At 37.1% G+C, this 25,553-nt stretch overlaps 1 protein-coding gene across 4 annotated transcripts in view; it reads left to right on the plus strand.

Annotated features, from left to right (window-relative positions):
* STAU2 (staufen double-stranded RNA binding protein 2) overlaps positions 1-25,553 on the plus strand; it is a 171,510-nt gene that overhangs the window by 16,778 nt on the left and 129,179 nt on the right. For 3 of the 4 annotated variants that reach the window (XM_014255101.2, XM_005517089.2, XM_014255111.2), the window contains exons 2-5: positions 2,584-2,791; positions 3,831-3,961; positions 8,578-8,737; positions 11,045-11,180. In XM_014255101.2, coding sequence (XP_014110576.1) covers positions 2,593-2,791; positions 3,831-3,961; positions 8,578-8,737; positions 11,045-11,180 — 626 coding nt within the window. In that variant the 5' untranslated portion in view covers positions 2,584-2,592. Of the gene's footprint in view, positions 1-1,414; positions 1,527-2,583; positions 2,792-3,830; positions 3,962-8,577; positions 8,738-11,044; positions 11,181-25,553 lie in introns of those variants that run through there. The other variant, XM_088066027.1, reaches the window with a different exon arrangement.

The following is a 25,553-nucleotide window of genomic DNA, read 5'->3' on the forward strand; positions in this document are numbered from 1 at the left end:
TTACAAATTTATTATCTCCATATCTCATCTGCTTAAGAGTTAGTCCCTATGATTATATTACTTTCTGGGCATCTTTGCTTATACAGATTAATGTACAGAAGAGTTAGTTTCTTGTAGGAGTTCTGCAGCTTTAGATACAAAAATATTAACAAATAAACCAACAAACCCAGCACTCAGTATGTTATGATAAATTCTAATTTCAGAATTGAATTTTCTACGTACTTTACTTTTAGTGTCTTTTTTTCCCTAAACCTTATCTTGTTCATTTTTGCAGTTCTTCGATACTATTCTTAAACTATTTTTTCTTGTTTTAATCCTTAATAGGAAAGGCCTATCCCATGATTTCTCCCTTTAGAACATCAATACTGTAGAACATAATATTTTATTTGGCTCTTAGTAAGTTCTGCTTTCATGAAGAATAAACTTTTTAAATACTGGAAGCTGACAACTGGCAGGGCTCAAGACCATATATTCAGTAGTATTTAATGCAGTACCATATGAGTGGTGCCTTTCTTATACTCACATTTGTAGACTAAAATGCTGTAAATACCATGAGTTTCTTAAGCTTCAATTATTGTGATGATATTTCATGTTATGTTGGTTTCATTTCAAATATGTTTAAGATGCATGGCCTGATTCTGCCATCATTGACTTAACTGTTTACAATTAAGAAACGTCTTCAATTAATTCCTATTTATATTAATGTATTTAAAATCAGAAGCAGACATGTTGTATACCAAAGACTTCTATAGTTCTACACCTTCTCATTCTTTAAGTTAGGCCTTTCTTACAATACTGCTGTATTGCATGGCAGTATATTACAATATGATTTTAGCACATTTTTTTTTGAAGACATGAGGTATTTGAACAGATCTCACCTAACCACATATGTATATTTTAAATCTGTCACTATTAGTATTTTACCAAAGATACTTATGAAGAGGGCAGGTGAATGCATCTCAATTTTTAATTTTTTTCTACTTTTGCCTTTCCAGAGACTTAAATCAATTATCTCTGTCTTTCCTCAGTAATAAAAATGGCATTCCAGTCTGAATCTCTTCTCCAAAGCACAGAGTCACAGTAATAGGATTTATTATTTTCATTATACTAGTGCAACTGTGTTAAAGTACTTGTACTCCAAGGTGTAATGAGTGGTTTGGGATCTTAATCCAACAATACTGTCCCTCTGAGTAAAGATGCTTGGATATTTTTAATGGGTTGGAGGCGGGGTGGCAAAAATACTGAAGGTAATCACATATTTTTATATAGGTTATTCATTTCAATAAGCCCTTTGTTTGAAAGTTTTTCAGGTGTTCAATGGGTTTTTGGGGCTTTTTTTGACAGGGAGAGAGAATTACCCCAGCAGAAGGAGCAAAGGGCTTAGTGGTAATGGGTGCTACCTGTGGTGGATGAGAGCTGAACCCCTGCTCTCCCGTGGCCAGCAGGACCAGAGCTGCTGCTGGGAGAGGTCCCAGTTGCCCAGGCTGCTTGTTGGCTCTCACAGGTTGTCTGTCTGCTTGGTACAGGTCAGCTCATGTATGTGAACCCTGAGTAACACAGTCTGTATGTCAATGCTGCTGAGTATAATACATCATCCTGCTCCTTATGGGACAGGAGAAGCCCAAACCTTTTTCCCAGATGACTGACAATGACTAGTTTCTCTCTTAATTGAGTGGATTACCTGGGATGCCTGCGGGCCCCATAGCTGCTCCTCTGTGGTTTTTACAGCAGCAGGAGTTTTCAGCCAGTAGCCAAATTTTGCCAAGGAGCATACTCTCAGTGAGTAGTATGGAGTGGTGCCCTGACCCTGGTTTGTTTATGCATGTAGACCTAGCCTGAAACAAGTATTGGCAATAAAAAAACTAATTTGGGCAGATTAAAAGAGATAATTATTACCTGGCATATTCCAGGTAAAGGTTCCTGCCATTGGGTTAAAGGCTAGTTTGGGAAATCCTCGTACCTTTGCCAGTAATTTATGCAAGGATTGAAGTACTCCACCTGTTGACTGAATAAGCAGTGGGTTTTCTTTAAGAATTTGTCTCTTTAGGGTTTTTTTTTTGCTTGTTTGTTTGTATTTTCTTCCTTTTTTCCCCTCTCTTTTCTAGTTTGATAACAGGCCAAAAAAAGCAGGGATTTTTTTTCTTGTGGCCTTATTTAATACTTCAGGTGCATTTTACTGGAAAAACAATGGCACAGGCTTGCAAGTTTGCTATGGCAGTTGGTTGCAAACTCATCCTCTCTTGAAGATACTGGCAAGTGCTTATCTCATCTGCAGAATAATTTGTGTAGAATTTAATTCTAGAATAGTAATTCTTCCTGCCATATTTCAGGCAGGATGACCCCACCACTGAAAAACAGAACCTGGAGCCAGGGTATGAGGGTTCCTCTCCAGTGATGTTCTTTGGCTCTGAGCTCTGTTTCTCTGTGCATCCATTTGGAAGTAATGTTTGCAGAGGCATGACTTTTGTGGACAATTTTGTGACCCAGATCCAGGAGCAAAAAAAGGAGTGTTGCTAATACCACTGTAGTCATTGGACATTCAAAATGCAAAGTGCTCTGCTGATAATAATGTGTTTATTGCAGTGACAGGCAATGGCACAAGTTAAAATGCAGACTACAGCAAACCTGTCTGGACCCACCATGGCCCCTGTGGTGCTACCCCTGCCAGTTACAGCTACAAATACCCTGAGTCTGCCATCCTCAATGAATGGATCCATTTCAGAATCGGCTGCCAGCTGTAGCAGTCCTACTGCCAGCCTTGTGGATCCCGCGTCTTTGAACAACTCACCAGGTAAGTTGGTTCAGTGCTGTTCAAATTGATGACTTGTTAATTTAAAACGATAATTAGGTCTTAAAGAAGATTAAAATAAAGGAGAAAACCCACAAAGAGAAATGTTCTGGATAAATAAACTGTTTACTAAGTTTAGTTTCTTTATTGAGTTCAGATTTGCAGTGAAGTTTTGATCAATTATATAAAAGGTCAGAAAAGAACATGTCTACTTTGTCAAATTCTCAGTGTATCTTTTATAGAGAAGTTTTAGTGGGGCAGGAAGGTCTCCAAGTTTATTTCTCTTCCCTAGAACAGAATGTCTTCTGACTGCTTGGCAGTATTTGGTGTTTCTTTTGTAGCCTAACAAATGCTGTAGCTCCTATGCTGAACTGGGTATAAAATGCAGAAGTGTTGTCCTAACAATTTAAGCAAGAAATTACAATGTGTGTGTGTGTTAGGAATAAATGCAAATAAATTGCAAAAACCCACAGAAAGTGAAACAGTCTAAAAAAAGCAGAACTAAATCCTTAAAGGGGGAGGTGTTCTATGGGAGTGTTCTGAGAGTGACTTCATTATTGTAAGAAAAGTCTGAAACACTGGGAAGAAGCTGGCAGAAATAAGTGGGAACTGCAGGGTTTCATCTATTGTATTTGTCTCGTAACTTTTATGTTACCCACTTCTGCTTCAAAGTGTGGAAAACCCATTCTGAAGGAATAGTCAATTCCAGGAACCAGTATACTCCTGACAGTTAACTTTGGTGGCACAGAAAATATAGAATATGCATATGCTCTCCTGCACCGTCATTTTTCATAAAGACATTTTGGAAAGAAATAGTTTTGGGGGCTTTTTTAATTGCATGTAATCAAAATTGGTATTGTGAACTATATGTTATCATGTGATTACTATATAAATGGTATTTAAACTTTGTATTTAGCATATATGCAAAAGTTGTGTTTTAGCCAAAGTATTTTCTTTTTTAAGCATGCTGCTTTTGCAAAGCTTTGTGAAGTTGTGAAGAGTACATTTCTCCACAAAAACTTTACAGACTCTTTATTTACAGCTCCTCTCCAAGATAACATGGCAAACCCCAAAGAGAAAACTCCAATGTGTCTGGTAAATGAGTTAGCCCGTTTCAATAGAATTCAACCCCAGTATAAGCTTCTGAATGAAAGAGGGCCTGCTCATGCCAAGGTAAGGTCACAGTTCCAGGTGATGAGCCATACCTTACATGCTGAACAGATAATATCATGGTTTGGACAAATGTGCTTGTCAAACCCAGCTACATTTCTAGTGTAAGGGCTTTCTTCATGTTCTTTATTTATTTTGCCGCTTTTTCATTTTTTTTAACACACTTATGGAAAGTATGCCTGTATTTCTGTTACAGAAACCCTGTAGATCATTTTGTACTTTACTTTGTCTCTCATCTTTGAATTTATATTTGCTGGTCTTTATATAGACCACATGAACGTCTTTTCAGGGTATCACCACCCTTTCCTAATCTTTCTTGAGCATTTGCTTTTTAGGCTGCATGAATCTTTCTCTGCAGTCAGCATGCTTCTGATAGCTACCTCTGCATTTTTTTCATGGTATGCAGGTGATGACAAATTAGTGACGTTTTTTAAAGTGCTTGTTGATGCAATTTTTTGTTCATGAAGTTGATACTCTATCTTTGAATCTTGCATTCTAGGGCACAAACTTTATCATTGTGCAATTTTACAGTGTAGAATTCTACTAAAACTCCTAATGTGATTATTGCATAGAAGTTTCTAGTGAATTGACAGCTAATTCTGGCCAGTTCATGTATCAATTTAGATGTCCAAATTAATAAATAAAAATTGGGATGGTTTCACATGATGATGGGAAATATAGAGGAATATCCTCATGGTAATTTTTTTTGAGATAATTTTGGATTTCCTCCCTAGTTAGGAGCAAACTGGGGGAGGAAAAAAATTCCTGAAAAAGTCTGATTGAGACACTGGCATAGTTAGTAGCTGATCTGTACTTAGAATTTCTGGAGTGGCTGTACCACATGAGGCAGCAGGCGTCAGGGTGTAGATTAGTAACAGTTTCAGCTCCTCGTGGGCTGCCTCTGCCCTTGCCCCTTGTTTCTGTGTTGTACACTATGTTGCCAGCTAGTGCAGAACCGATGCAAATCACTTGTGTTCAGCTCTGGCTGCCGTTGCTGAAGGCCTTTCAGTGGTGGAAATGATGTCAGCAGGTGCAGAGCTGCTTTTAGCATCCCTCATCGCAAATGGAAATTGAAGTGCTCTTCCTCTTCCTGGAGGTGTTTGGCACTACAGGGTACACTGCTGTTTGGTTTTAGGTTGCAGCATATTAAATTTGTTGGGCTTTCTGTAACGTCTCGCTATTGTGTTTATTGTGTTACCTTTTTTTCCATTTCTGTGAAAAAAAAAAAATTCTTTGGGTATGGTGTGGTTTTGGCTGGTTTTGTTTCTCAGCAGTAAGGAGATTTGAGTTACATGACATTTATATTATACTTAAAATTTTAGTAGGATAAGAAATAGGTTGCATAGGGAAGGAGGGGCCCTTCTCCCAAGCAATTTGCAACAGGATAAGAGAACATAAACAATACCTGGGGAGGTTCAGTTTGGACATAGTGAAAACTTTTTCTGAGAGGGTGGTTAAGCATTGCAATAGACTGCACAGGGAGGTGATGGAATAGGCATCCCTGGAAGTTTTCAAGAAACTACTGGATGTGGCTCTTATTGCTACGATTTGTGTAATGAGGTAGTGTTTGGTCAAAGTTTGGACTTGATAATCTTAGAGGTCTTTTCCAACTTTATTGATTCTGTGATATATTTGTTATTACTTTTAAAGGAACTTATATCAGTGAAGTTACCTAAGTCTGCATTACCTGCACTTCTGGAAGGCAGATTTTCAATGAATTTCTTAAGTTTTCAGTTTTTCAATTTACCTCATTCTTTTAGTTGTGCTCATAGTGGTAAAAAAAATACAGTTATGTGCTCTATAGACTCAGAAGGATATTACATCTAACTTTGATCTGTGTAGTGAAACAAAAAAAAGAGAAATGGATGAAGAACAAGGGTGCTATTAATAAGATTATGCAGGTTTTGACCTATGGAAAGCGAAGAAAGAAATATAATTTATTATGACTCTCTTAGCAGTTTAGTATCATGTCTTGCTAGTAATACGATGATATACTTGACAGAATATGTGAAACAGACCTGAATCTCTCCTGGGGAGCATGACCTGAAGGATGTAATGCTGCTGTTGCTCTTTGCCATTCAAGAAGCTTCTCACATTGCTTTGTTCCTACACATACTCTCTTCCTGACCACTGGTGGCTTTCTCAGTTTTCAGTCATGCTCTGCAAGATAGCTGTCTGTGACCACAAATGCTAATTAATTTTTATACTCTTTTTTCTAGTTGTCTCTGGAAAATAAGTTTAGACAATAGGGGTGAAATGGAAAACTAGAAACAATACAGTTGGGAGAGAAGTGGCTCTTCCTAACAGCGCAGTTAGGGTTTCTAGGAGTCTGCCCTCTAGGCAGATTCTTCATCATAAGAAAAACCAGAAAGTCTTTGTTAGCATAAATGACGTTTTGGACTGTGTTAGATTGATCACATCTTTCTGTCCTTCTATGTCAGTGTCATTTCAGGACACAAATATAAAAGGAACAGTGGCAAAAGAAAGTGGAGGGTGGTATAGAAAAGAGGGAAAGGAGTAAGGGATGTAGCACTTCAAAAGCTGGGAAGGAGGTGAGAAGGTTTTACACAGAAGAAGTGAGGAGTAAAGACCTGTCAGAGCTTAGAGAGAATGGCCTTATGAGCACAGCAGAGTAAAAACAAGCACAAGCATCATGGCCTTTGCATTTCTGCTCTCTGGACATCAGGTAGATTATGTTGGGTCTAAGGAATAGAAATTTCCTCAGGTGAGAAATGTCTCTCAGTCAATAGTGGAACTGTTACCCTGGTATTCCAGGACTTGAATGTTCCATTGTCTGCTCCAGAGTTTGGATTTAGTCAGGTTCATTCTTTTAATAAAGGAGTAAACCTACTTCTATGTGTGGGTTTTAGCAGGAGATTTTTTTTGCAGATGTGTTAAGTGAGAAGGTGCTCTGACTGGCAGAAGTTTACTGAGCAAGCCCTTTATCATCCTGAGTTCCTATTTATTGCTCTAAGCATTGAGAGTTATAGGTAGATAAGTGGCCATTATTAATCATATTTTCATTTAAATTCAGGATTTTCCTCCTCCTATAAAAATCCTACATTGATACTTCCTTGAAAAATATGAAATACATAAACTCCAGATCCAGAAATCAATTTTCAACTTTTTTAGTAATAAGGATGTATGTTTGTAGGTAATTTATATAATTATGAGTATTTAGCTCTAATGCCCATCTTAGGTTTCAGATGGAGGTAGGGTTTGACAGAGTGTAAAATGAAGAGACTATTTCTCTCTTTCTTCCATGAGGGAATGGTGACTGTTGTGGCAAAACCAACATGGCAATAGGAGCTGTGATACAGGGACTTGCATTGTGCTTCTGAAAATAACAGTAGGCCAAATCTCAGGGCTGTAATTAAGACACGAGGATGTATTTATAGCATTCAGTTTGAATGCAGTGTATGCATGTGCAGAGGGCTGAGAGACACATACATACTTGTGTTCAAATGTTTGCAAGTACGTGCTAAAAAATTGTATACGTAAAGGCAGATTTAAAGGCTGCCCACCATATTTATCTCTAAAACTGTGGTCCTGGATCTAGCAAGTTTAAAGAAGTTAAAAAATTAGAGAGCTGTCAAAATTAAAATTTTACTTTATATTCTGTTCATACTAATATGTAGACTTTTTTTTTTTTCTGTTGACTTAAGTATCAAGTAGGTGATATCTTGGTTTACTGTGTGTACCTGACTATTAAGTCCTGCCTTTTATCTAGGTATTATATGGCAAATATGTTGAGTTCCTAGCCTTTCTCCCTTTGTTCTCAGATGCTCAAGTGTGATGTGCTCAAATTTAAATAAAACATTTATGTATCATACAGAAGATAGACTCTGTCTAATATCTTAAGCTTGCATTGAGTTTTATCTGCACAATTTGCACAGCATGGATACTTGAAATAGCCCTCTGTCAGAATTTGAAATATAGAGTTTTTATCAGTCCATTTCTGAGCTCTGGATGTTTACAGTTCCTATCCTCACTATAGATTTTACCTTAAGAACTGCAGTTTCATTTTAAAAGATAATATTTCTTTTGTTTCTTTATATTTTTGAATGTATTTGAGTTGTGACTCTGCCCTAACAAAAGGCATTTTTTTTAGAAATGTGGGTATGAGAAATTAATTCACTCTGTAAAACTGTCTGGGCCAAATTCTCTACTGCCTTGAGAAGTGTGTAGTCATTTATATTCCTTCATAATTATTACAAAATTATTTTTTTTTCTCAGTATCATGCTTGATATTTTTTTTCTACAAGTAAAATGACTAAACATATTCAAATGTATGAAGAAATGTGTTCTTAGCTGAACTGTACATAGTCTTCCAAGAGCAGAGGATCAGTTTGAAGTTATTCTTACTTGGTTTAAATATTGTTCTGTTCTTTGATAATTTACATTACAATTACACTATTTTACTTTGTGATTTGAAAAGCCAAATGTTGCTCACTGATAAGGTCTCACTGATCTCTGGTGAAGAATCAGATATATTGTCTGGGAGTAGAATACAATGAGAAGAGAGCACGGTTTCTCTTCAGCCCTGGAAGCTTTCATACGGATTGTTCTAATCCACAGTGGTAATCTTGCCAGTGTTTACCTGTTCTTTGTCTTTGAAGATGTTCACAGTGCAACTGACTCTTGGAGAACAGACATGGGAAGCTGAAGGAAGCAGTATTAAAAAGGCCCAACATGCTGCTGCTAGCAAAGCATTGAATGAAACTACCCTTCCCAAACCAACGCCTAGACCACCCAAAAACAATGTAAACAATAATCCAGGTATGACATTTTCCTCTGAGTGTTAGATCCTGTTGAAGTGTTTGATACTTTATAGCACTAAATAAGTAATTGTAACAAGATACTTAAATTTGTAGGATGAAAATCAAGGCAGCTATAGGATGACTGGATAATGACGAACCTCTAGTGAGCTTTCATGGAAGAATTTTTAATGCACATACCTAAAATGGTTGAACTGTAAGGGAATATATTATTTAGATAATGCTTAGATGTGTACAAAGTGACGGTGTGTGATCAACAGTAAGCAGACAGGAGAAAACCAGACTGAATTAACTAAAACACATTTCCCAAAGAGATATTTCAGCTAACTTTACAATGAAGTTGGAAATATTGCATCTCTGGCATAAACAAAAGGCTGGGATTTGGCATGAAAGCTTTGACAGGTAATTTCCTACATTCTAAGTTTTTCTTCAGAGCAACCTTTCTTTTTTTTTTTGAAAGCAAAGCTTTCAAAAAGCTTTCTGGTGGCTTTAGACACTTGTTTCAATAATAGAAAGAATGTATACTGGTGTCTTGCATCCTTCATTTTGAGCTGTTATTTGCAAGTTGCCTTCAGTGCATGCAAAACCTTCTGAGGTACGTATCTCATGCACGTGCTCAGTGATCTGTTCTGTCTTGATCTCTAAAGAAAAAAAAATCATAACTTCATTTCAGATTCATGTAAAGGAAATCAAGTGGTGAAACCTTTTATCATTTTTATTTTTAAAACAATCCTTTCCCCCTACCTCTTTTCTGTTTTCTTCTTTTCCCCTTAATTTCTGTCTTCCCCTCCCCCTCTTTTAAAAATGTATTCTGCAGCCACTTTCTTAAAAAGAAAAAAATTTGCAGTTAATCTTCTCTGTGTTTGAAAGAGAAAAGCAGAAGTAAATTTTCTTTAGAGCTTGTCTGTATTATCCTGAGCATTAGCTGTGAAGGATTGTTTGAGAGGGGTGTGGTAGTGTTGCTCCTTTGGAGGTCAGTACAATGCCTCTCCAGACCCAGGATGCTGGTTTTGTCCTGTTTCCTTCACAGTCACTGTGACATTGGCTGCTTAGAAAGCAGGAGGCTCAAACCATTATGAAAAGTGATGCTGAGTTTGGTTCTTGACCTTGCAGAGTATTACTGAGTTTCTAGAGTTTTTTGGCTTTGAGCATATTCTTAGAGGGTGAATCTGGGAGGAATAGTCTTTAAGAGAATTAATTAAAAATTTTATCACTTAACACTGTAATTTTGCTCCAGGAAAGGTGCATTGTATATGCACAGGTATCTTCTCATCAAAATGATGTGTTGTAGTTTTATAAAAAAATTGAATTCATAGTAATGTCTTGCTCTGGAAATTATAAGAACTGTTGTTGGTATAAGTTTTTGAGTAAGTATTGCATAAACATTTTCATCATTTGGCATATAAAGCTTCAATATCAGACTGGAAAATTATCATATATATGATATAATATATCATATATATTTTTTAAGTGTAAAGTCATTTGAATCTCTCATGAAAATATTTTCAGAATAACTCCTTTTTATTGGAATGCACATTTAGCTCATATAGGATTCTCTTACGGCACTGTAAGTGGGAATTACTGTAGCTGAATGGTTTATCTAAGAACAAAAAAAAGGAAAGAAAGAAGCTGGATGTAGCTTGTTTGGCATTTTTGAAACCATACAAGTGGGCAAGTACTGTCTGCCTTCTATTTTTGCATTCTGTCACCAGTAGATGGCTGTAGTTGCACTGATTTCCAGTAGCAGTATGCTCAGTCTGTAGATCACTCCTATGAGACCATTAGTTTTTAGACACGGTCTTAAATTTTCAAGTCTTGCAAATAAAACATTTTTTCTAACTTGTTGTAAGACTCCTGAATGACTGCAGTAATGCCTGTTTCACCATGCTTGTTTCAATGACTCTTTGCTCTATTTGTGGTTTCATTTAATGGTACTCAGCAGAAAGAGACATTATTCTACTATCTTTATATTTCTTTCAGAAAGTGTCATAATGTATTATAAGTACTTTGGAAAGATGAAAAACCAGATTGATTATTGCACTGACTTTCTCATTCATATGTGAAGATTAGTCCACTGAAACTGCATAGAGAATGCTCTGAGATTTTTCAATGTACTTTTTCATTGCTTGTGATTAAGTTGGCAGCTATATTCCCATCTTTTAAAGAACCTGAAATGTCTTTTTAGTTTCATCTTTTTAATGTAAGAGTAAAGAGATACCGTGTAGGTGTCTCTTTGTGGCTCAGTTCTGCTTGCGTGTTTTTCAGTATTTCTGGTTTTAGCACCTTACTTACATTTTATTTTTTGCAGGCAGTATAACACCGACTGTGGAGCTGAATGGTCTGGCAATGAAAAGAGGAGAGCCTGCCATCTACAGGCCATTAGATCCAAAGCCAATTCCCAATTACAGAGCAAATTATAATTTCCGGGGCATGTACAATCAGAGGTTTGTACTCTTTCTGTTACTTTGTTTTTTTTTTATCCTTCATTTAGTATATAGATTTAAACCTTCATTAAGTTTCTAGGTTATTTCAAAGTAAAAGAAAACTAAAAATTTTTTTAAGGACAGTCTGCAGTCTTACTTAGAACATGCATAATTACCTCCTAAAAGAGACAGGTGCCCTAAGCACATCACAAGGAGTAAAGGTATGTAAAACTGCTTTTATTTTTTTAATGTGCATTAAAAACACATTACATAGCCATGGTAGTGAGGAGGCAGAGCATTAACTTCAGAGAGAGGTTTTTGCTTTTTTTTGTTGTTATGTCATGTGATTAGAATCTGTTGCATCAAAAATGAAGCACTCTTTTCTTAGAAATTGAATATAAAATTGGAAGGACTGCATTTTGAAAACTGGTTTGAAACTGTCCTCAGGTTTCTGGTTTTTTAACTATTCTTCTTGGTCTGCTATCTCAGTTCCTTAATCCTCAAAAATCCTTTATTTCATGGTTTAGAAACCTATATTCAGAACTCTGTCAATCTGTAATCTGAAAAACTTCTTTCTCTGAGATAGGTATTTTTCCCATATTTGTCCCCAGAGCAGCTGTATTAGATCAGGGCTTTTGAAGCTCCAAAAGTGAGACCAAATATGATCTATAATACCATTTTTAATAAAGCTTTTCTTGATGGATTTAATGTTTATTTTTATGCATCTCATAATTATCAAATAGATTGAGGGTATGAATTCTGAAGGAGTGTTTTGGTTCAAAATTACTCTTTAGAAATTGAATTTCTGGCAAGGTTGAAAAATTAAGTAGTTTAAAAAACCCCAGGATTTCAGAATTGTTTAAGGAAATTAGTTCAATTTACTTAATTCTATTTTGCTTTTCCCCAGACTTTAAATCATGGTAACTTGGTAAGTGTAAGATTTTAACACTTCATTCTATCTTGGTTTTTTTGTTGTTTTTTTAAATTTGCTTGGCTGGTGAGTTGTGTTGTTTTATAGCAACAATACCTAGAATTATAGGAGACCAAAAACCCCCCCAAAATAACCTGGAAGAAGCCCTTTAATTTCTCTGTGGAATAGTGCCTGATTTTGTACCACTTGTGTTATATTTCTAGTAACTGCTGACCTGGGTCTCTGCTTACATACATTATGGTTTAAAAAGCTAATTATGGTGCTTGAAATGAGTTTAGTTAATATTTAGAAATCCTTCATTTATTTGAATTGCTTTTATAGTGAGATTAGCTTGACTAGCAGATATAACACTATACTGGAAAAAAATGAAAGCTAGTTAAAGGCATAAAATCTGGAATTCTGAAATCTGAACTTAATTATGGAAAGGTACTGCTGGAAATAGAATGTTAAAACACTCAGCAGTTGCTAACTCATAATATTTTATTTCTTTTCATATAAAATGATTAGTGTGTCTAGCTCAACCTATAAGTTTGCTTCTTTGGAAACTTTCTTTCATGAGAGCCATATTTCGGTGTTAGGGCAAAATGATATATGAGCTTTATTTTTCTGGGCACCTTAGGTAGCCAAGGCCACTTGATTTTTCTGATCACAAACAGGCTGGGTGGGACAGAAGGCCACAATCTCTGCTTGCTTTTTCACTGTTCTTGAGTATGGTTACCTATGCAGAATAGCTAATAATCCTGTGGCTAGTGAATTGAATAATAACTTTAACTAGTAAATAACTGGACATACCTGTCTGTCTGCATGAGCACATACCCACTGTGCACTTGCCATGTATACACATGAATGTCAGAGTAAAGATGAAGCAGAAAAATGAACTGTGTAATACTGAGTGCTCTGTTAGAAATAATTGTTCGTGGCCTTGTTTTGCATTGGGTGGTGCTGGCCCTTTATTATCACAGTAGGAAAGGCACTTATGATGCTTTGTAAGGCATCATTTAAATGTTTATTAGACCTGCTGGTTTAGGAAGAGAGTATTACAGATAATATTCCATACCTTCAGCTACCTTGGGCCCTGACTGGTGTGGCATTGAAGGGGACTGTTCCCCACGGGCACCACACATGCAAACCTCAGCCTCGGCAGAGATGAACCCCTCTTGGTCATTCACTCTTGCAGGATTTGCGTACAAGGAGACAATCCTGGCAGGAATAGTGAAGGAATGATGGTCATGTGAAAACTTTGTGCTGTGCTGTCAGATAAAGGCAGGGCCACGCGGGTGGTACCGAGGGGGAGACTCAAGTCAGTCCTGTGGCCAAGAGATTTGAGCAGCACAGCCCTGTCCTGTGAGCCGTGCTGGGCACAGGCCCTGCAGCTCAGCCTGGCTGCACTGTGGGGTGCTGTCTGTGATGGGCACGATCCTGCACCTCTTCCTGTCAGCAGTGCTTGGTACCTCCTACTCACCCTCACCACAGGCGAGCCTGGAGACAGAGTCTGGATCTGTTACAATAGCCAGTGAAGTTTGAAATGTGAAGCATATGACGCAGCACTCTATTATATTCCTGTGGTATAATATGTTGCATTTATTTTCTTCTACTGCCACATTGTATTTAGCATTTGTTTGCTGATTTTTGCAGATTGGATAGTGGAATAGAAGTATTGCTGAAGTACCGAAATAAATGCTGACTATATAGACTGTTAAGATTTGAGAATTAATGTAGATAACACACTGCATAAAGTATTTTTTCATTTTCATTAGTTTGACTGTAGGTTATTTTCTGCTATTAAAAAAGATACAAAATCTGCTAAATAAATTGGAAGCTTTGTCTTTTATACTGTGTCTGCATTCCCTTTAGTGATCTCTGTTTAAAGAAATGTGCTTTTCAAATAGGTGAAGGTACAGACTAAGATTAGGAGATTGCATTAGGGAAACTTTGATACTACGAGACTAATGTCTTGAGGAGAAAATAGATTATTAAGTTCATTCCAGGGCATCTCTCTACACCACTAAAGTCTAGCGTTTCAAGTGGCACAAAAGATCCTTTTCAATATCTCATGGAAATGTGATCCTAGAGCTGCAATTCGTATGCAAAGTTGATGGCTAGATTCCATGTCAGGCCAAGATGTCAAAAGTGGCAGTGATTCCTTCTCCTTCATTTTCAATTCCCCAGCCTTTGTGTCCCTGAATATTTCCTGCCTCCACCACTGGAAGTTGAGCTGCTCAGAAATTAATCAGTTTTTGTGGGGAGAGCAAAGGAGAAGTTATTCCATGACTTACAACTGTACTTAGACATCTTCTTTTCTAGTCACACAGGAGCTTTTGTCTTCACCAGAGAGGGACAGGGTGTATTTGGAATGTAAGGGCAACATAGGTTGATTTAAGTGTGTGAAGAGCTACTCTCTCACGTGCCATGGAGCATGCTTATATGGGCAGTATGTTACACAGAGGATGTTGAAGAAGGCTTGTAAGGGACCAACATCCATTTGCAAGATCTACAGCTGATGGCATAAATTTATAGTGAAGGTGAGAGCTACTTTCACAGGGAAAAGGAAAACAAACAAATGAGAGGGAAAAAGGAAAAGGGAAAGGTTTTCCTAGTGGTCAGCATGGAAGGCAAGTGATGAGATGTCCCAAATGAGCATCCTTCCACAGGTGTTCTCTTTAAGTGTTCCCTGTAACACTTTCTCACAGTAATTCTGTGGTTTTTATCAGGACATGCTCCAACTACCTACCTGTTGCTTACGGTACTGATAGTGCTGCACCAGGGTAGGTGTTGGATACTGGCTGTTTATAGAGCTTTGTGCATGCAAAACTCAGCATGGCAGAGAGCAAGACATTTAAGGCAGTGTGTAACACTGTGGCAAGGTCTTAGCTCTTTAAGTCTCTTCCTGTGCTAAGTTAGGAGGTGCAAGGCAAGTCAGCTCTCCTCTTAGAGTAGCGAAGTATATAAAATACAGTCTAGCTTGGAACTGGATGAGGTATGAATATTTCCATCCTGACTTCACTCAAAATAATGAATGCAGAACTGGCTAACTTGTTAACAGCACTAGTCATTGCCGTTATACTGCATATTGTGACAGGCTGATGAAGTCTGTGTGATGCTGAGCTGAATCATGTGAAGTTCCCAGCTTAGTTTTCTGGTAGTTTTGGTACCTGCATGCTACAGTTCATGTACAGTTTCCAATGTAGATAAGAACTTTGAGTCCTCTCTGGATTTTCTTCATTGAAGTAAAACCCATGCAAGTTTGGTAAAAGAAAGTTTGATGGCCTCTGATAAGACAGAGCTTTTAAAAAATTTTCAACCCTGAATCCAGCCATGTCAGACAACTTCTTATTTAACAAAGGTGTCTGCATTCCTAACTGAGATTACAGTAGAGGAAAATACGCTTTTGGCACTCAGAATTTACCAGTTATATACAACCAATTTAAACATTCATAGGTTGGACTTGTAAGCAATTTTGCAAGAAAGGCACATGAAGACCTTTCAGTTCAAAAACTATATGTTACAGAAAAGCTAAAAATGTCTCATTTAATTTTTTATGGCTTCTTTAATCTAAGAGCTTTCCAGGCTGACTCTGGGGAAGGAGGTGCTCATGCTTTCAGGGCTGGGCTGCTAACTGATGTAGCTTGCGTGTTTGTCAGCGCAGCATTTGGCATGACTCAGGAGAACTGGCACGCTACTCAGCACAGCCCAAGCCTTGAGTCGGCGGGTCAGGTTTGAAAACTATTGGCAGAGTTGAGGACAAAACATGTGCATACTCTCATATCTATAGCCAGTGCTAGAACCCATACTCCCTTGCATCTCTGGCTTAAGTGCATTGGCTTAAACCATGTGAAAAAAAATTAAAAACATGGCTGTTTAAATTAGTGCTGTTAAACAATAAAATAAGGTATCAATTCGGACTACAGAGTTGTCCAGCTTGATTTGTTACCATTGAATGATGGTTTGTTTTATTTTTTTCTTCAGTTAGAATTGGAGGGAGTAATTCCTGAATTTTAATTGTCCTGCAGTACTTTCAATTATAGAATGTATGTAAGTGACAGAACAAATTGTATCTTACAGATTTAGCTAAACTAAGAGTTTTCAGCCAAGAAATATAACCGCTCGAAACTGAACAGCAGCTTTTGATGTTTTAGTTTGGAAAGTAGTGCTAAAGAGATCATAAAACCCAACCCCTGTGTTTTGGGAGAATTCAGAAGTTGTTTTCTTAATATATAAAATTCCTTAATATGTGTCTCACCACAATCTAGAGAGCTTGAAAAATCTATATATATAAAAAAAGTTTTCAAAATGAAAAACACTTGCGAAATATAGGAACAAAGGGAATACAAAACAATGACAAGCTAAAGAACGGAAGTACAGTAATTAAAGCAGTTTCTTGCTTGGTTTTAAGGAATTTGGATAGTGTGATAGCTCTGCAAGCATGTCACGCAAAGCGGTGGTGTGCCTAGGATAAACTACAGCTTCTGTGCACTTGGACAGTTTCTGCTGCACTGAGCCTTCATCTTAGTCTTGTGTAGGGTTGCTTCTTTCTGTGTGTATGTTGTGTACTACAGGCTAAGGAGAAGACTATCCCCTTTCTCCTCAGAGCATGGGGGACTGCACAAACCATTCCTCCTTTTCTCTTTTTTCATAGCTCTGCCATTCTGCTCACATTTTTCTTTGATAATAAATTTGTTAGTTAATTCTTCTTTACAGTGTAATTTGCAAGACCAAACTCAGAAAAATAAAGCAGCAGCATATCCTTGCCTCTTGTGGAGCCAGCTGTGCTGCCTGGCCACAAAGCACAGGGTATCACCTACCTGTACCTAGTTCCTACCTGCTCCCCTGCTGGATACTCATTGCCGCATGGAACTTTAGCTTAGACTTCTCTGCTCCTGAAGTGATGTATATCAGCCCTGTCAACTGAATACTGAACAAGCACTTTAAAAATGAGGGATAATAAAAGAAAGCTTGAGGCCTGGTCTTTGGCCAACTACATCTGCAGCTGCTAGCTTCATAGTGGACTAACATGTTATCCAATCTAATGATCAAAGAGAGAATAGACTGTGTGATTATTGGATAAATTACCAAAATTGTCAAGTCATATTAATAAAAGACTGGATGGTGAAAGAATGGAATAAAATGAAAAGTTTGTTTCTTTTATGAATGCTGACCTAAAGATTTAATATATGCATCAAAGGGAAAAGATTTGAGGGAAGTGTTACTTGACATGAGTGCTTAGTAATGCAGTCTAAATCCTCACCCAACTTCATTTTTTTCACAAAAGTTACATAGTCCTATGAGGGGAAAAAAGGGAAAATCTAGCCAGAAGAACAGCTGTAGAAGCCAAATTTGAAGTGCATGGGTTGCAATGCAGGAGACAATGTAAAAATCTATTGATATTACCGTGTCTAAAACTACACCTACAGTTATACAACCCAGTTATCTATTTTACAGAAAGAGAATGAAGTCTGAATTTTTCCTGACCTTTAGATGTTCTTCTGTGCTGCTTAAGCACCCTGTTTAGCTTCTAGAAAAAGACTGCTCTCTGCATGGAGAGCCTCATCTGTTTAAGGCACAAATATTCCAGTGCATAATATAAAAAGTTGTTGGATCTGAAAGACTTCTCTTATCTATAAGATCAACCAGCAGTCTGGAAAAGGTAAAATTCTGATTACTCCACAGAGTCTTTTTGTTACTCTAGGCACATGATTAGCTTAATATATGTCACTGAATTCCCATTATTGAGACTTTATGTTGGAGCTTGCTGCAACAGAGGAGGATTTTATGCACAGCTGTGTGTTAAGCAGATTTTTTTCCCAAGCATATATACTGTGGCAGATGTGGGACACTAAGTTGCCTAAACATAGGTCTCTAGTGCCACTTGAGACATCATGGGGTGTGTGAGACATCCACATGGGACCAATGGATTTAGCAGAAGACCTAGAGAAGACCCCTAGTAGAGTGGCAGCAGAAGGTCAGGCTAGATACCCTAGAGCATTTCAAATGGCCCTGCATAGCTAAGTTTAGGCAACTGAAGGAATCCCTAAAAATTATGTTCAGTCATTGTAGTATTTAATGTAATCCACTAGGACTCCAGCTATTTGTGAGAAACTTGTCTGTTTCATGGATCAGTCCTCTGTCACATCATGTGGATGTTTTAGGTACATGACTGCATCTCAGATTGTACTGTGTGCTTGTGTTTAGGCAGCTAGGTGCAGTTCTTTGTGGTGCTGGTGGGATTTGGATCCAAGCACAGATGCCTTTCAAATAGTCTCTGCCTATGGTTTAGAAACTCAGTCTCCCTTTATAACCAGTGGAAGGATTAGTCAGAATAATTCCTAGTCTAGAATGCTGTTTGTCATGCTTTAAACTATGTTTAGCATGGATCTCTCCAGAGCTTCACTTTTACAGCAACTTAGTTTCTACACATTAACTAAATACCTAAATTTAGACATCTGAATCTAGAGCTGAATCCTACTCTGAGAAATAATCCTAAGAATGTCGATTCACAATACTTTTATGAGTGCTATAGTGGGAGCCATTCGACCGTCGCAGTGGAAGGACTGAAAAAAAGACAAAAATCTCTCCCCAGAGAGAAGCGGGAGAGAAAAGTATTAAAAGAACAAACTCTTTAGGGGCATATCTGGGTAACAGCAGTTTTGAGGAGAGGCAGGCATGCTTTTGATTGAATAACCCTCTGTTTTGGACCCTGTTATGTTGAACTGATTACAGCAAACAAATCTCTTGTTTTGTGGGGGAGCAGTGGGGTGCAACTGGGATTTTTACTTTGCTACAGTTGTCAGCTTCAGACCTTAGACATAGGGTACAATATTCTTCCCCTAAAAAAAACAGAATAAGAGGTGCTTTGCCTGCCTTTCCAGTCAGTGTTGCAAAATTCTGTCCTAAATATTTGTATTTTAAGGATTGAGAGGTGTGATAATAAAAATGTTTACTGACTGACTTTGCAAAAACTCCTTTCACTATTCCTCGTACTCTTCCCAGTAGTTTGGGGAAAAAACCTTGGAAGAAATATTAAAAAATACTTGGAAATAGAAATTAAAAGCTTGGTTTAAATAGGTGATATCTCCTTAAATATGCTATTATTTCATTCTGAACAACAGATATCAATTTCAAAGAATTAAAACTTAGGGAAATAAAGAGTAGTCCAAAGTCAAAAAAAAAAAAAAATCAAGTGATTGTTCAGATTTAATTCTTCAGCAGGAAATAGCCGATTTAGACCATTAGATGGCAGCATGAATTTGTGCAAGAATTTCTCAGCAAAAGAATTCTGAAAAAAGTTGCCTTTTTCTATTCTGAAGCTTTTCATGACTTTAAAATGTCATAATTCCAGCACAAATCAATTAAAACCAGGTTTTCTGCAAGGCTTTGTCTCATCATTTTCTTCAAGTTTTCATCTTCTATAATAATTGAGGCTCTAATGCAGTAGCTTCAATGGCAGTTTTCCTTTTTTATGTAAATCTAGTGTGAGTAAAGGATGCCAGTTTGCCAGCAGTGACAATTAAGTGTTTGGGGTATCCGCACAAAGCATGAATTCTGCATTTCATTATATTAATTCATTCCTCAGGTTTGACCTAAACACATTCCCTTAAAGACAAGGCTGCAACTTGGCCACTAAACCTGCAGTCTATTTGTACTAAAGAAGCTTTTGGATGATTTAAATTTGCTTGGAAGGGACTGAGATTGCCAGCTGATACTTAATTCAGTTGTGTACATTACCAGTTGAGATAGGATTTGGATCATATCTTAAAGCAAAGTCTTGTACATTACCCTTTTACTTCCTCTGCTAGTGTATTGGCATTATGGTGTAATAATCCAGTCAAGACTTTCAAATTAATTCTTTGTCTTCATCTTCTGCATGCTACATTTCACTTCCCCTGGCCTGTTTGTTCCCACTAGTTGCCTGCCTCCCACACAGACATATTGTTGCAAGGAAAGTGTTGAGTACAGCTGTGCTAAGATTTTTCTTTGCTAGTATTTGTTTCTAGGAAAGGAAAAGGGAGAAAGTCAGTCCATTTCCTGTTGGTTTAAAACAGCAGAAACATCTGTTTGTCTTAAGATAGTTTTCCCAAAAGAACAGTGGCAAGGGAGCTTGCAGGTGATGAGCTTTGCCATTGCCAGTAGCTATCAGTTTAGACAATAGTGATTATATGGTTGGCTTAAAACAAAATAAGATTCCTTAAATGGCAGAGGATATTTATTCCTGTAGTAAATTTTTTGACAGCTAATGTTTAATTTTACAGTGTTTTAAATATTAAAAATACATAGAGCATCTGGGATCAGAAAACACAGATTCTGCTATGGAATCTATAGTTTCCACTTTTTTTTTCCAAGATTGATTTTTCTGCAGTCCCCTCACCCTGTTATCATGAATTTGAACAATGCACACAAAATGGTGTTGGGTGACATGTCCTGGCACAGTGTGCATATAATCCTTCTGACAAATGCATCCTGTCACTACCATCCACTGCATTAATGGGTACATTTAACCTATGAGGGATCAATAACATATATACTCTTAAGTGTATTTACAATATTACACTGACAGCTGTTAAAATAATGTTATGTAGGCTAAAATTCAAGCTGACAGAATAGAGAGCAAGGTTTGAGGTTAGTGTTCCAAGTACAGTGTCTCTTCTTCCTCTAAGTCAATGCACTTACCTGGTATCATTAAAATCTTTTTAGCCTGAATTGTAGAGCATCTAAATTCTTCATCGCTCTTTGTGCCTAAAATGTGATGCATCAGGCATAACATTTTACAGTATTGCAGCATTCTAAACAGTCTTTGCTAAAGATGAAGTAGTGTTGTCAATGACCTCTTGGCCCTATTTGCAGAGGAGCTCCTAAGCCCTAATGCTTCAATTTTTTCTTAATTAATATTTTTATTCATTTTCCTTCAGGATATAGTGACCTTCCCAGACCACTTGCTTTCTTGCTCTATCTGCTGAGAAGACTGCCCTTGCCTTCTGTGGTCCTTGGCTCATGTTTTGACTAATTCTTTTGAAGCTTCTTCAGTGGACAGTGTTCTTTACTTCGGGTTTTTAACTTTCTCAGATTTTTCTCTGCTCTGGAGGAAATGCATCTGGCTCCAGATGTGTCTCCAAGTTTCAGATGTGATTTTTCGTGTTCTCACAGAGGCTGAAAACATAAAGAGGTGTAATACAATCCTTATCTTTCCTAATGTCTGTCTTTCAACACTGCCCTTCCACTTGAGAGACTTCCTGTAAACCTTCTGATCCAAAGATCCTCAGAGCCAGCAGCCTGCCCCAGCACCTTGTGAATCGCTTCAGTCTGTTGGCTTTGCAACTCACTGGCTGTTCTTTCTCTAGCCCTGCCTTTAACACAGCCAGCTTTACTGTCAGGATATGGACAGAAGACTAGTCTCATTGGTATGTATGAAAACAAGTACTGATTCAGAATGCTTCTTCAGGAGCAGCAGTATTTTGGGTGTGTTTTGTTCTTTCGACACAGTTAGCTTTTTATTCACTCTTATCTTTTTCCTGTACTTCTGCTGAACTAAGGGTGTTTCAGCTGGGACACCTGTGAGATCGTGGGCTCACTGGAAACAAGCTTGTGTGGCCTCCTTTCTTGTTATGGCCTTTCTGCTGTGTCCAGAACCTGAATATTAGTAACCAGTAAATACGTTCTCTTTCCTTTGCCTGCTTGTTTTGGTAATGGCAGAGGTCAACTGCTGTTGGAGGTCAAACTTTTCTTTGAGAGGCTGCCATAATTTTCCTGAGGGAAGCAAGCAGAAAGGCTAGTGGCTAATTTTTTTAACAGCTTGTAATTCTGTAAGATCTGGTTGGAATTGTACTCTATCCCTACAAGGTGTTTGTCACTTTTGAACTGAAAGTTCTGTCACGGAATGAGAAAGTATTAAATATTCTGAAGAAAGATTTTCAAGATTCTTTTGTAACAGAATATATGCAGTCCGAAGGGAGAACTTTTTACCAGCAAGCACTGTGTTATAGTTTCTCTTCACATCTTGTTTATAACATTGATTTTGGTGGGTGCTTGTGTTCTGTGAAAGAAAAGTACAGTTAACATCTCTTCTAAAATGCTAATTCACAGGATCTTCCATAGATCTCCTTGTCTTTATAGGATATTTTAAAGAAGAATGCCAGGTTAAGTTGGCTTTTACTGTCACAGAAGGGATAGGTGCACTCACAGGTGCTCATCAAGTACTTTGTCACCATAATTTTTCTGGCTTATATGTTTTACTAAAATGGGGCTGAATCACTCAGTGTAGTGATTAAAAGGGAAATCATCTCTGGACAAAAACCAGCCCAAAATTTAGCTTTGAGGTTCTCTTCTACGACAGTGGAGAATGTGGAGTTTAATCACCTTATTGATTTAGATTCAAGTCTGACACTACTGTCAGAGAAACAGAAATGAGTAATCTTAAGGAGGTGGACATCAGCAGCTTGTTCCCTTCAGTAAAAGTAATCTCTGTGTTGACCTTGTTTAACTAAGTGAAACATCGTAATAACCATTTCACATATTATGAAGAATTTCTTTACAAAAAGAGTTGTCAAGCAATAGAATAGGCTGTCCGGGGAAGTGCTTCAGTCACCACTACAGGAGGTATTTAAAAACACGTAGATGTGACACTTAATGATATGGTTTTAGTGGTGTACTTGTTAGTGCTGGGTTAATGGTTGAAGTCGATTTTCTTAGAGGTCTTTTCCAACCTAAATAATGCTGTGATTCCATTTTACCTGTCCTTGATAACTCTGTCCTTCAAGACTTCTTTTGAGTCTCTGTTTTCTACAATACAATTCCACCCCATTTTATAAACATTTCTCACATTTCCTACCTTTTAGAAAGTCTGCAACCTTGTATTTTAGTGTACTGATCTAACATGATCAGCTTTTTTTTGTCTTTGTTAATATTCAGTACTAAACTGTATTCACTGGACCAACTGAGATCAGTCACTGCTTTGGTGACCACTACTATGGCAGTCTCATTTCATTACTTATGCATTCTTATTAGGAATGAATTGCAATTTACTTGTCAGTCATTCGTGTAAATCCATTAAAGATTGAAAAAGAATATTAAATAATAAAAAATAATATGAAAGAATATTTTATGTTGGCTTCAAGTCGAAAGGAATCAAAGCACTGAAAGACTTCACCAATCATTTTGGGTTTCTGACCTTTTGGTCCTTTAGAATTTTCTCGATGGTTGATTATCAGATACCTTCCTTTCCCCTTCCAGGTGTAGATGAAGCTTCCTTCTTAAGGCCATCCAGGTTTTTGTCAGCATTCTGATATGATGTGCAAGGCAACATGAAATGCTCTCTCTTTGCAATTGAACAAGCTCTCTCTCACATTTGTTTTCTTTGCAAGTCTGATGGCACAGAGGAGAAGATTTCTGGATAGATGTTTTAGCTGGCCATGTGTGGCCATTTTTAGAGGTTGCAGAGCTGATAACTAGCAAGGTAGCGGAGTGTGCATCCTCAATTAACTGCACACATCTGCTGAGGGGTGGCTTATTAAATCAGAATTAAGTGTGTTTTCTCAGCTTGTTCTTACTTTCAATCCTTTAATTTCCAAGTTTGAACTGATAGGTTAAATTTCTTACTTATGATAATGAAATTTAATGCCTGTATGTTTACATTCCTCAAAGTGGGAAAAAATGTAGGACAGTATACACTAATTATTTGAATTTATTTTGGATGGTGAGAATCACTCTTTCTTGTGACCTTTCTTGGGCCTTCTTCCTCTGTGGACTTTCAGGTTAATTAATTCCTATGAAGTCCTAGCCCTGAGATGATTTTATTAGTAACACTTTTATCAGTATTACATTACTGGCATAAATATATGATAAAATGAAATAAGTGAGATACTTCATTCTCTCATTTACTTGGTGTCTTGGCTGGCAAGTGACATGATTTATTAAATTATTTTTTTTTACATTAATTTCTTATGTAAAAGAAAATGATACTGTAGTCAGATATGCAGCATTGTTTATGTTCTTTTACTGTAATGGCTATTTGGACAGCATTCTCAGTAACCACTCTGCATGCTTGTAAAGATTAGTGAGTAATACAGTTCATGGGAAATTTTATGAGCTGAAGTAGATAAGAGTATGAGATGTTTGTCTTCTGGATGTCTGCTTTAACCTCTAAAGTATACAGTGTGCATCACAGCTTCATTATGTTTTTTCCCTTTTATTCTTATTGTACTTGGTTTTGTGTCACAGAAAAGAACCTTTACTTTATGCTTGTATTTGTCTTTTCCTTCCCCCAGCCCCCAACTCCATTTCAGCACTGTCCACTTGACATTTTCCAATGTTTTTAATTCTGGAGGCAGTATTCTTGTTATGTTCCTATATTGTGCTATTTTTTACAGTCAAGAATAAGTTTTGTAGACCACTCTCATTACTTAGTTATTCAGTTGATAGGTAAAAATACTTCTTCAGAGGAGCATAAAAAATTGTTCTCTTTTCTATTCTTGATTCTCTTGTTTTTCACTTGTTTTTTCTACCTTAGTCTTCAGGATACAGTACCTTAGGAGTTTTTTTTCATGATCATTTTTCCTCTGGGTTTTTCCCTGTTACTTCTTCTTAGCCTTTTTTTTTCCCCCTTACATATCTCTTTCACTAGTTTCTCTTTAAGAGAGGGTGTTTGGGCTGGTTTTGAGACTCTTTTGGAACTTTGACAAGTGCTTCATCTTAACTTCAGGGGTTTAGACTGAAGGAGGGAGAGCAATAAAAGTGCAAGCAGAGACCTGAAATTACTCTGAAACTAGTTCTACATCGCTAGTTCAGTATATTTGCTCTATTACTTGTCAGCTTAATCCATGATGGTTCAAACTTCTAAACTTAAAATGTCTGTAGCTTTCTGTTGGTTTCTTCAAATTACTTGTGTTGAGCAACATGTTTTTTTACTTCTTGTTGTACATATTTGCTATAAATGGTAAACAAAGTAGTGGTAAATCCAGAGAGTAAATATTGAAATATTTATTTCAGTCAAATGTCTATTAAGCAACTTGGAATTCAGAAAAACAGTGATGTGGCAATATTATCGTCTTGTCATCACAAATTCTGCTGGGAAGATTCCACATTAGATAATGTTATGTTAAACTGAATCCTCCTCCCTCTTGTTTTTCACTGAGGAATGTTTCGATATTGTGATCGTGGAAACATGAGTCAATTTTTTTTGGATTTTTTTTTTTTTTTTACTAAGTTACTCATACTGTTTGGAGGAGCTACATAGCCTCTAGCTTAGGAAAAGAAAAAAAAATAGAAAAGGAAATTATCATTAGCTTAATGAAAAATTCTCAGACTCATAACAAAGTTTAAAAGAAAATATAAATAAAGACAGAGAAAAAAGTATAAATGTGAAATTACTGTGTACTAAAGGTAGATTGTGTATGACTAATGTGTTAACCTTACATGTTATGTGCCAACTAATTTTTTAGGTAAAGTGGGTAAAGTAAATTTATATTTGTGGGATT

The sequence above is a fragment of the Pseudopodoces humilis genome, chromosome 1, assembly GCF_049639895.1.
Source record: "Pseudopodoces humilis isolate 2021_Gansu_Grassland_sample_001 chromosome 1, ASM4963989v1, whole genome shotgun sequence".
Classification (NCBI taxonomy): Eukaryota; Metazoa; Chordata; class Aves; order Passeriformes; family Paridae; genus Pseudopodoces; species Pseudopodoces humilis.